This window comes from Solea solea, chromosome 17, assembly GCF_958295425.1.
Source record: "Solea solea chromosome 17, fSolSol10.1, whole genome shotgun sequence".
In the NCBI taxonomy this organism is placed as follows: Eukaryota; Metazoa; Chordata; class Actinopteri; order Pleuronectiformes; family Soleidae; genus Solea; species Solea solea.
The window spans coordinates 7,603,415-7,616,297 of NC_081150.1; the positions used below are offsets into that span (position 1 = coordinate 7,603,415).

At 39.5% G+C, this 12,883-nt stretch overlaps 1 protein-coding gene across 2 annotated transcripts in view; it reads right to left on the reverse strand.

The window, feature by feature from the left end:
- Positions 1 to 3,982: 3,982 nt before the first annotated feature.
- LOC131443360 (MAM domain-containing glycosylphosphatidylinositol anchor protein 2-like) overlaps positions 3,983 to 12,883 on the reverse strand; it is a 154,102-nt gene continuing 145,201 nt past the window's right edge. For both annotated transcript variants that reach the window (XM_058612919.1, XM_058612920.1), the window contains exons 17-18: positions 12,326 to 12,422; positions 3,983 to 10,540 (exon numbers count right to left, since the gene is read on the reverse strand). In XM_058612919.1, the coding sequence (XP_058468902.1) occupies positions 10,452 to 10,540; positions 12,326 to 12,422 (186 nt within the window). In that variant the 3' untranslated portion in view covers positions 3,983 to 10,451. The remainder of the gene's footprint in view (positions 10,541 to 12,325; positions 12,423 to 12,883) is intronic.

The following is a 12,883-nucleotide window of genomic DNA, read 5'->3' on the forward strand; positions in this document are numbered from 1 at the left end:
TGTAACATATAGCATGTTTTTAATAATGTAACGTATTATATATTATGTGATTGCTTCACCTCATTATCATCACCAGTCATGGAATTCACCAACCGGATCTTACACTTGTTATTAGGTCTTTTTTGGTGCCATAATGTTTGATCTTTTTGAAGAAAAACTGTGAAAATTAAAAATAGATTTTTGGCTCAACCTCTTTTTATTGCAGAAAATTATTTTTATGTTTAACTTCCTTATGTCTATCCGTTTGTATTTATGATAACTTCCCTGATCAACATGTACGGCATAAATGCTAAACTGACAGTTTTCAACGGAGCAGTGGTTAATAATCTAATTGTTTATTTAAATTTTGCACACATTCACTGCTGTTATCTGCCAGATCTTCTCTCTTTGTTTAATTACAATAGCCGCATTTCCTCATGCGCTTATAATATGCTACACATCTAGTGGTCCATAATTATTTGCTGTTAAACTGGAGAAAAGCTACACGCATCCACTTCTTCATCAGTTAATCTGTGATTGACATCGCAGGCTTCATCAGAATGTTTTTAATGCGTACATATTAGAAATAATTACACCTGGCTTGACATATTAACTCCTCCTCAGCCTGACTTGGTGTACAGTAAGTGCAACAGATTAAGCCAGAATGAGATGATGAGACTCTATCTCTTATCTGGGATTTGTTCATTCTGATTTGGTGCAACAGCCCACTGGAAAAGGTGAGACAAAGTGGGGGAAATAGGTGAAAACAAATTTCATTCACTATATTTTACACACTCTTTTATGCACACTTTTCAGGTGTGCGACATTAGTGCTGGTTTATCATAGTAGTTGTTCACGTCTCATTAGTGTGTGCACTTGTGGTTTTCTCCTCCACTTGGACCTGTGAGAGTGCAGGTGCTCCCTCAGCCTCCGTTTCCTCAGACAAGCTCCAAACACATGGTGCGAGCAAAATTAGAACACAACAAAGTGAGAGATAAGGCGACACTGCAGTTGTTTTTAAATGAGCTGCTCCACCATTTAGTCAAAATACTTGCTTGTTCCTCCTTCACTCACACGCACGGGACATTTCCTTCAGGACTTTTATTTGTGATAAAGTATTTGCACATTTTGTGAATACTTCTCCCACCTAGACATTCAGCATCATATGCTTCAATCAATGTGTTTTTGCAGAGCCTAAGCTAATGCTTCAAGCCTCTTGGGTGCTGCACCCAAATGAAGAAAGTGACGTGCTGATAATTACCCTGTCTCATGAATCAAAGACATATGTCCATTTTGTTTCCCCACAAAGCATCTTACAGTCTATTTACTATTTATACATGAATTATTCTCTGCTCTTACAGTTCTAGAAGTCTTTTTTTAAGTGTCGCTTCCACATTACACTTGACCTCATCACCTAAGTCCAGTGTTATTAGCTTTATATTGATAACCAACCATTTCTACGCTGCCTGTTGTCATAATGTATTTATACAGCATAATATGGCCACCCTGGTCTCCTTTTTTAACCATGAGGATATCCTAATGCTTTCGGCAGCATGGGGAGTTATTGAGGAGTTTCCGATGATAGCATTGTCCTGTGCAGCTGATCATAAGAGGGTTTTCACAAAATTGTCACTGTGGACTCATTGATCAGCTGTTTTTAGGGCATTAGCTATTGCATTCACTGTTACATCCCAGTGTAGGGCCGGGTAATGCACGATTGTGCATCAAATGGTTTCTGTTGCTGCATAATAATTGTAATTTAAAGGCTGTTTTTGTTCATAACGCTTTTACAATTACCAAACATCATAAAAATTAATTTAGTGACACTTAATTGCAGCCAGCAGCCACCTATGCCAAGAGTTGATGATCTGTGCAGAATAACAAGTATGAACAGTTGAAGAGGCTTAAGTTGTTGTGTTATTGCACCTGGATGTAAACAAACCTACAAATAGAAAGTTTGAGAGCAACAAGATACGACATGATGAGTTTCTGCAACTTCCCACAGTAGCACCGAGGGGAAAAGACACGTCGACATGCAACAACAAGTGTTGACGCAACTCAGGGTTTTGTCTTGTGAAGATGCTGCACACTCACACACGCTTGTGCACCTACGTCTACACTATCACAGCACTCTGTAAATCAGTGGGCAGCCTTAGGTAAGCCTTGGGGCTGAAGGGAGACTGAACACAAAATCTGCATCTCATAAAACAATACAAATACAAAAACACACTTTCCTGTAGTTCCTTTAGGGCACACTGCTGGAAAAAAGATTCCTCAACTACTCGGGTGAAAAAAAAACAAATTCTGCCTGCAGATGAAGGCTATATAGTGAAGAGTACCTATAAGACCATATAGCAGAGGCCAAACCCTGTAAACAAACCATCCCTGCATTTGTCAGTGTGGTTTAAAAAAAAAGATGTTTCAATAACCTTAGGAAACCAGCACAATGTCTTACAGCTGAAGGAAAGACGAGGCTCTTTTGCTTGTCTCGCTGTGAGTTACATAAACAATATCGCGCTCATGTTGGTGCATTAATAACACGGAGGTCACCAGGTCACCACGGACGTGATTCGATAAGATGAGCACTAACATCAATGTAAAAATGACAATTTGTCAAGAGCAAAGTCCTGTAAGTGAGGATAGAGAAACTATTTATACACTATACACATGGTTCTCAAACTGTGGTACGTGCACCACCAGGGATACGCAAGCTTCCTCTGGTAATACTAGGTGGAAAATCAGAAATACTGTTCTACTTCATATGTGATCGGACTCACTCCATCTTAGTCTTATATTTCTATATGTGAGGAAAAGAAGGATGATGAGAGAGCAAATTATCTTACTGGGAATAAATATGCCTTCTGTGAAAAGTCTGTAGCTTGGACAGCTCAATATTGTCTCAGTTGGTGTTTGGTATGAGATGTTTGAGAACCACTGTTCTAAACAAACATAATTACACGACTGGTGAACTTCAGAGACGCAGGTCACCACATATTTTAAATGAGGAGCAGACTATCTGCCATCTACTTCCAGCAACACAACCAGCAAATCACTGATGCTGCAATTTAATAGCTGTATTTTAAGTGTGTCCAGTGTTATGTCAATCAAAAGTGTTCTTGCATTATAGTAATTCAAATTTCGACGGCGTCATCATGACTCAGTGTCATGATACTTTCCGTCTTTCACACAGTGAATACTAAACTAACTCTTGATATTAAATAAACACTGTGTGTTGCAAATCGTAACTGCACATTATTATTATTATTATTTTTTCAAATAGTTCAGCCTTACTCAGCACTTAGAGAAATGACGTAAGATTGAAAGATATGCTCTGTTGCTCTCTTGCTGAGAGTTAGAACATATTTATTTGAAACCTGCTGTATTTCCACACACACACACACACACACACACACACACACCAGCTTGCAGTCTTCTTTGCTGGTATGTCAGTGTGCTTCTAGACATATTACCATCACCTGTGGAAGAGTGTGAGAACACTGGCAACTACATTTCTGTCATGTTGCTATTGATTTTAAAATATTGTTAAATCAATTTTAAGGTAATTTTCCTTGTATGTGCATCATATCAAAGAGAAAAAACAGTACACAAGCTCCTACTCCAGAAAACTGTCACAATTGAGAGGCCCATACTGGACAACCTTTCAATGACTTTCAAGCCCCTGTGCACATTGTCATTGCTCTGTATTTTCCAGCAACAATAATTTTGATGCTCTTAAACCTGAGAGGAAACCACAGACTGGGGAGTACTGTCAAAAGAACAGTTTGCACAACACAAAAGCTTTTGTTTCCAACCCTTTGAGAGGGAAATTGGTGGTCACTGCGGGAATATGTTGGATTTCCTTTTTCGCAAAACCGTGGGGAGCGAGGTGTCAAGTGCAAGCAAGCCACAGAAACAAGAAGAGGATTTGTGTTTCCAGCACCATAAAATGGGATGTGATATTCGATTTCTCGGGTGCAGTGGAAAATGCACTTGACTCAGCATATAAAATATTCCTTTGCTTTATTTTTTCATTAGTTGCAGGTATGGCACAAAAATGGGTGACAAATTCAAAGAAATACAGTGAAAAAGAAGCCTGATCATACGGTTTATAAATATAGAGCACAAAACAGAGAAGAGTGACAGGTCATCATTACAGGGTGGCAGCACAGAACAAGATAGATAACATCACTGAAACACTGCTTTCTCCACAGCCTTGATATTACAGCAAATCTCGTCACATCCACGGGGGCATTTAAAAGAATGGTGAATGTATTTGTGTTGTCGTCCCGCACACAGTCAGCGGCATTACTGGTAATTAGGGAAAATGGAAAAGGGGGGGAGTCACATGTTGCTCCTGTCTGCTGTGTGATTACAAATCAACGCAGGTAAAAACAGGAGGAGGACAGACAGGGCAGACAAGGAGAAGTAAAAATTCACTCTAACTCCAAAAGAGAAGGTAGCAAGAGGTGGCAGTTTTCCCTCTGGTAAACGTGTCAGAGTGAGCAGCCAAGGAATCAAATGGTGACATACTGCTTCTTCCCTGACAGACTAAAATGAGATCTCAGCTTTTCCAGTTATTTAGTGAGACTGCAGTCAGCCTCCTGTCAACAAGTCACTCACTATACTGCCTAGCCATTGTGTGGAAGTGAACAAAAAAAAAAATACTGCATGGAAATTTAGTGGAGAAAATAAATCTAAATCGTATAAAAAATGCAGGTTTCCTGTTTGATTCCTTAATATTTAAAGTCAAAGTGCCAAATTCCCTGTGACTGTCACGTCGTCTGAATGCTTTCCCCACTTTTTGGCACTTTGGTCTTTCTTGGGTGTGTATGCTAATAATGCAATCACATCACACTCGTGGAGCTGAATAGATTATTTTGTGGGCGTGATGTATGGTACACTGTGACAAAGCCCTTCTAGGTGGAACAGAGAATGAGCGATGTTGGGAATGTTCCTTTTACAGACCCCTGAATCACTAGGTAATGGGCAGTTAAATATAAGGTTAGGGAAAACTAAACAGGTAAAAATGTAAATGACAGCTGAAAGTCTCTCAAATTAAAACTGCCGTTCACTGCATTACAGTTAGAGTTCTGCAGCACGAACGCACGGAATTGGATTTTCTTAGTAAAATCATTTCAACTTGGATAATATTACAAGGTTTGCACTTTTTGGAATTAAGGCAATAGTTTGTTTTAAATTACATTTTCTCAAATACCAAGTGGCCATGGTTCTACTCACATGGATAGCTTTAATCAAATTCAACAAAGAACCTTGGAAATTGTTTCAGCAAACTTGCATGTTACAGCAATTACGTTGAGTCTCCAGCCTGCACCAACTCTGACAAACCCCATCCCTTAATCCTCTGGCACCTCAGTTTTAATGCTATTAATGTAAGCACTGGGTACATTCATGCACAACTGTATAATCAACGTATTCATAGACACACAAAAGGAAATATTCAAAAGAATGAAGAGAAATCCAAGATAAAACAGCATTGTTTGTTTTCTTAGTATTCCAGCACTTTACCCCGTCCACGAATAGGTTATTTCCTTGTCACTTTAATTAAGAACAATATGCCCGGCTCATACATAGCACAAAGACTGCAGGTCACACATGCCACTTCTTCAGTAAGCAAGAAAAACACTATTATTTTTTTTCTCTCCATGCCCTGCACACATCCTGCTTTTCTCCTTTCAGCTATCAAACAGTTATTGCCTCTTCCATGCAGTAAAAATAGACTTGTGCTGTTTGTTTTCACAATGTTACAAAGGGAAAAAGACAATTTTCTAAGTTATACTGTGACCGTTACAATGTATAACAAAGAAATACAACTGCTGGCTCATACACCTTATTTTGTGGGGAGTGTAAACATTACTGCTGCAGCTCTTTCTTTTTAGTGGCTTCATCTGTTTGTATCCTATTAAAGACGTGTTTTAACATGTTTTCCGCCTCATGTGCTGTTACCCTTTGCAGCGGAATAAACTCAATGCGACCAAAATACAACACGATCGCCATTTACAGCTTCCGAAATGACTACAGAGATGGAGCGGCGACACCTGCCAGACACACAAAATGTTTTATTCTCAGACTGATTACGCAAATCAATAGTAGGGGAAAGTATCAGGTTACACGGGCGGCATTCAACACCTGTTTGATTAGTTGTCATTAGTCAGTTGATTAATCCAATGATTGTAAGGTGTGCAGGTGATGACATCAGTGCTCTGTTTGAGCAGTGCAGCGTTCGATTTTATCCCTTTTTTTTTAAGGGACAATCTAATGTCATGTTATCCTGGAAGTTGCCATTAAGAAAATATGTGATTTCTTTCTTTCTTTCTTTCTTTATTTTAACACTTATTACATTGCATTATATTATAATGTAATGTAATGTAATAATGTAACACTTATCACCTCAAGTGTGATTCTCCTACAAGCTCCTGCTACATCTGCAACTAACCCAAAGCTACTTCCACCACAAGAGAAGCCTTGCTCATTATTTAAATACAGTCAGTAAACTCTGTAACGCGGCACACTCTCAAATAACACGTATCGATCGACAGAGCAGAGCTGGGGGTGTAAACCACTCACCGGCCTCACATCACATCCCTCGTACACACACAGACAAGAGGCCAGCGGCTGACATGAGACATGCAAAGTAAACAGAATTAGCAATCAAGGATACTGGGGAGCTGAAATTACTATGAAAAACAAGCAATTCCTGTGGCTGTCTGATTTTACTTGCATTTCTCAGAAATTTCCCTTCACGTAAGCAACATTTTTGCATGAATGTACCCAGGTTTTCATAGCCTCACTGTCAAACTGAATACAAATGAGGTGTGTCACATTTGAGAGGGCATACAAAGACAAGTGCATACTGTAGAATTAGGCGGTCTAGTGTGTAAAAAGTAGGTGAAATTATTTTTGATTTGGCCATAATTTAATTTAATTGCTTTCCCTGAACCCCAGAACGAGCTTTTCATATTTTATATTTATATAAGGATTTGAATGAGCTCTCTGGTTTTTTTTAATAGTTTTGGACACAATGGAGAACGTTTTGATGCTATAACTGAAGGCTACATCCAACACACACAGGGAGAGGTGAGGGATGTTCAGCTGCAACTTCACCATTACATTTCACACACTGTGCCTCTTAAAGCAATAGTTTGATATTTTTGTGAGCTACTTATACAGTAGATTTAGAGATGCTGACACGATTGGACCATCAGCAGTTTGAAAAGAACCGAGGTCTCCTGATTAAAAAAAGCTTGTCATTGAGAAAATTACAATGAATATAATATTCCTTATGTCAGCCTGCCTGCACCTCAACTGTCCATGAAATAATGATTCATTATTTTCATTTTTACACGAGTTACATGCCAAACCATTTCTTGGCGTGTAACTCATGTTTGCGTTAACTAGTTATCTTAATTATTTAAAAGAAAATGGTTCAGACGGAGCCAAGTCGTTTCCGTGGTAAGTAAGGAGGGGTTGAATTTGTACTCTAAGCCTTGACAAGTTTGTGACTTTCCCTACATGTGTTATTATTCAATTTAACCGTTGACAACAATGAAAACAATATGTTATTTCATGTACATCCAGCTGTAATCTGTAATGCTATCATATGCTGACTTCTTTTATTCACATCATATATTGATCAGGGGTTTGTAAAAGAAACAGTTACCAAAATGTCCTTATCAACTCATATCCATACTTAGAAACAGTGAAGATCACATGGAGCACTTGAGCAATTTTATACCTAAACCACAAAAGGATATAGCAAATAGGTGGATTTTTTTTTTTGAGCTTACTCACATGGAAATGACGTCAAAGTCAGTCCAACGTCTTGTTGTTGACAAGTGTGAATGTCTGCAAGTTCTCATCAACCACACACAAACACGCAAACACACAAACAGATGCGTTGGAGAAACATTACATCTATTTAGACAAGAATCTACTCTCTTTTTTACATTCACGTTGATCTGGGCCTTATGGAAACGAAACGATCTAAAACAGAAAAGCAAACAAAAGAGAAATGGACAGCATGTTAACGCCTGTGATCACATCAGAGAGGCCGTAATGATATAGTAGCGTACGTAAGGATGCCCTGAAATGCTCATCATTCTGCTCTGTTTTGCTTGGCATATTTATCTTCTTTTACATGTATCAGTTTCTCATCACATCTATTGTACACAGCTTATGCTCACACATGTACGCGACCCACTCCAGGCGAACTCAGGCTTCCACTGAAGAGGCTACATTATCTGAACGACCACAACACTGTGAAGCCAGACAGCACGCCACAGCTAAACAGGTTTGCCTCAGTGTTGCAAGAACATGACACAAAAGGATCTGCCGTTAACTGTGGACTTGCTCCAGAGCCTGAGTGTTTGGAAGTGGGTCACATACATGCAAAGAAATATAAAAAATGGATTTTTATATGTTCAGACCTTGAACTGTATGTTGTGCTTCCTGTACTCCAACATAAAACATTTATCATAAACCTTTGAATAGAGCTTCTTTAACATTTACAAGTTATACAGTTACCAAATTGGTTTACGTCTTATGCTTTCGTCAGCTTTGATACTTCAGCAATGCAAAGGGAGACAACAAGAAGAGAAAGGAAGTTAAGTCATCTTCAACAGAAAAACTTAGGAAACAAGACACAAGTCCTCAAAAACATTTGTCATAACCAACAATGAACGGAATTTTTCATTTTCTTATTTTCTCTTTTTTACAATACATTTTTAAAAACCCCGCTGGTTAAGGTTATGGTCTCAGGTAGATCTTCCACAGTCAATCTTCACAGTTTGTGTAAAAGCAGAGAAACATTCTCACTAGAGTAATAAAATATCATGACTATTATTATGGTCATTATTATCTTTTATTCTGATATTGTTCCATAGAAACGGTGGCACACAGGGACGAGGCAAATCACCCTCATGAAGAGCCTGCGGTCCAAGGGTTCCTATAATCTCCTCCCTGTACACAGTTTGATTCAGCAGTTGTTCTTCTTTGTTTAAAAAAATGCTCACCTGCAGAGAGGGAGAATTATGGGAAGAAAGTGGGGTATTAAGTCAACAAAGCGTCTTAATCCTCTCGTATGAACTTAAACTGTCCTTATGCAAAAAAGATCCAGAGCCAGACTTTCACTGTTGCTGCCGTTATAATCGATTTTTTTTTCCTTCCAAACCTGTGCTTGGGTCTTGCCAGTCGTGCCTGTTCGGCTGCCCTCACTTTGAAATACACGTAGGCATAGGCTTAGGCGCATGCACGCACACACACACACACACACACAAACACAACCACACACTCACACACACACACACATACGGGCAACTGTCCCAACAGGAGTAAAATCCAGGTGTTGCACAGCCACCATCCTCCCTCTTGAACGCGCGCATGTCCTCCCGTCAGCACTTGTGGGGCGAAAGAAACATGTAGAAAATAGCCCATCAGAGGAAACATGAACAGAGATGTGTTAAGTGTCGATTAACGCCCAGGCTCACGATTCGGTTTGTAATCTGAAGGCACTTTGTTTCATGGCAGAAAGTAAAGTGGCTTCGGTTCCACAGGTGGACCGCTGACTGAATATTAGAGTCAGGCCTCACTCGTCTGAACTTCCTCTACTCTCTGCCTGCTCCTCCTCTTCCTCTGCTCTTCCTCTCTGCCCTCGTTCCACCACTCATAAGCTTGAAGTTCTCTCTGCCCTCCAGTCCCGGTGTCTTCTCCCACGCTGATTCTTCTTCTTCTTCTTTTATTCTGCCACCATACTGGCGGTTGGCCACTTGGACTCGTGAGCACAGTGTTAAGAGATACATAGGCAGCTACAGGGGAGTAAGCAGACAGAACTTAAAGTTGCCAGAGTCCATGTTTTTCTACAATAAAGCACCAAGCAGATTTATAAATGCCAAGGTGTGACGTGGGGGCTGGGCTGCAGTGAAAAACCAATGTCGGAGATTGGCATCTGGTGCAAGAAAATGAAGATGAAGAAACACAGAGAAAAGGTCTGTCTCTATGTAATTGTAAGCAGGGAAATGTTATTTCCTTTTGAAAAAGTCAGCTGTGTCTATATACGGCCACCTTCCAGAAATATTTTCATAACTTCATAAAATTGTTCTTGTGCTTTACAAACTGTCCTCCGTCGACGCTTGTGACGCTTTTTCACCAAAGTCCAGGTTTATCCACTGCCCGCACCTGTCTTTGTGCTCGTGAACATGTCCCACGTCCTGCACCGAGGAGTGTTTTCTGTAAAAGAGGTCTCTTTAAAAAATTAGGGCATCTTCTTTATTACTTTTTATGTCACTTTTTTTTTTTTAATCACAATTTTTTTTTCCACTTATTGATTTCGGTCCCTCCGCGGTCCGTCAGAGAACCCCTGCTGCTCTCAGGATGCATGAATCTTTGGTGACTGGATGCCGAGGATAGCTCACAGACGGTGGGTCTGAATATTGGCCTCTGAGATGACGAAGGAGGGGTCACCTCTGACCTTCTAGGAGGGTCATCACCAAGGTGATGCATAGCAGCCATATATGGGTGGAGGTCGATGGAGCCCCGGAGATGAGATCTACACAGAGATGAGAACAATAAGAGCTGAAATTAGAGGAAAAAAAAACAGACTGTATCTTGAAACTAGACATAGCTTATCGGTTTGAAAAATAAAAAGTTAGATGAACCATTCTCAGGAGTCACTAGATTCATGGTGTCAATTTTGGAAATTTAGATGGAAATGGCACAGCTCATATGAGTGGACACGTGTGATTGGCAGTTTTGTCTGTAAATGTATAGTCTGTGTCCGTCCAGTTTCAGAAACCAACATAGTACTTGTCCAGTTGTAAATCTGGAGGTTTCCAAACAGGAGTCTGTCGCGACTCACACCAAAAAAAAGTGGACATAAACAAATCAGGTGCATGTAAATGAATAGTCCTCTATTTTGGCAGAGGCACTTGAAAATGCAAAATGCAAATTCACATTCTTGGTCACCATGGTCATGTCATGTATGGTTTCAGTTTACAGTGTATTTAGTGCCAGACTATTTCTTGACTTGGCTCAAAAACTTCCTGCTCCCTGTTGGTTGTGAGTGAACGTCATGGCTGTAAGTGGTCCCAGACAAAAATCTGACTTTCATTTCTGAATAAATTAAACAAAACATGTGTTAATTAGTACGCTTTAGGTGTTTGCACTATTTATGCTAAGCTAACTGTTTTCTGGCTCCAGTTTCATATTTCAGATAGATATGAAAGTGATATTGATCTTCACATTAAACTCTCAGCAAGCAGTTGAATAATCAGCCTTTCCCTCAAATGCCAATTTATGCCTTTAAAACCCCCACCATTAAATAAATGTCAGAGCTCCGCTGGATTTTGAATCGTCCCATAATAATCAAAAACAAGAATGGAGAGACTTGAAATGATATTTGCTGCAGCCAATAGTGGTGAACGTGTGAAACGGTGACAACCTGCTCAAACACAAATGATTAAACGGCACTAATACCTGGATGGGAAAATGAGTTATAAACAGTGGTTTTGTATGTCAACATGTAACAAGAGTTAAATTAATATATAAACACATGGAATACAGGATTCAAACATCAAACATATACTGTATGTTATATTAATATTCTTCATTTCAACTAACCTGTATGACTGGCTCCTGTGACAGACTCTGTGAACCATTCCTCTTGAATAACATATTCACTCAGACTGCATGTCACATCAACGCTAATGAGATATTTCTAAAATTCTCCTCTTATGTCACATAGAGTCATGTAAGATTCATAATCTCAAATGTAATTGTATAAATTATAACGGGGCTCCGTCCTCAGCTTTGGCTCCCACACCATAACTCGGAATTAATTAATGCTGTCGCCTCGAATCATGATGAATCTTTAAGAAAAATAAAGTGAATGATAATCTTGCAGGAACAAAAAAAAAAAAACTACATCTTGCATATCAAGATCACCGACTCTAGATATTTGCCACTAACGACGACTGAAATGGAGAAAGATTACCGCGGCTCATTAAAAGTATGTTACAGTGAAGTGTCTAAAAAAGAATGTTCTGCCAATAAATAATACGAAGTAAATAAACGGAACAGTATTTCTGTCCTGTTTTCTCCTCTTGTTTACCTTGTGTTTGTTCCTGTAGTGCAATTACACAGCTCCACTAGCCTGTGTGGCTATCATTCATGTGATTACAACACTGTTTCTATGACAACCGCCACTTCTCCCCCCCGCCATCACATGGTAGCTGGCATGATATGCTGGCAGATTAGATTGTCTCTTGTAAATCTCAATGGTGACGAGCAAAGGACAGTGAAGCGACACAGGACGCGGCCATGCGGCGCTACTCACTGGGCGGTGGGTCTCGACATTCTCCCTCCTCAAGAGTGACGTCATCGATGGCGATGTCTCCTTCAATACCTGGTCCACGGATACCTTCCAGTACCACCTGAAGAGAGAGAGAGAAAGAGAGAGAAACAAATGTGAAGAAAAGGAAAATTAGCACTTCCCTATGACACACTCTAAAAGTAAGCACAGAGTGCAATTAAGCTAAATTGCCCCATATAAAAAAATAACAGCAGGTGTCAAGTGTTTGTTTTAGTTTTTTAATGTGATAAAATTTAAAAATAAAAGACTTAGGGAGGTGAACAGTTAGATGCAATTGAATGAAAAAGAAAAAGTGCAGCTGAAGCTATAATTACTTTCCACTACTGCAGCCGTAAAAGTGATGGAGAATATTGTGGTTCTATATTTGCTACTCACAGAGATTAGGCTTCCTGATGGCAAAGCGTGAGTGATATTGCTTTCTCAATAGCAAACAATGTGTATGGATCCCATTTATTTCTTAATATTGAGACGTGTGAGGTACATCATCATGCAGCCCCTGAAGAAACTAATACTTCACTATAC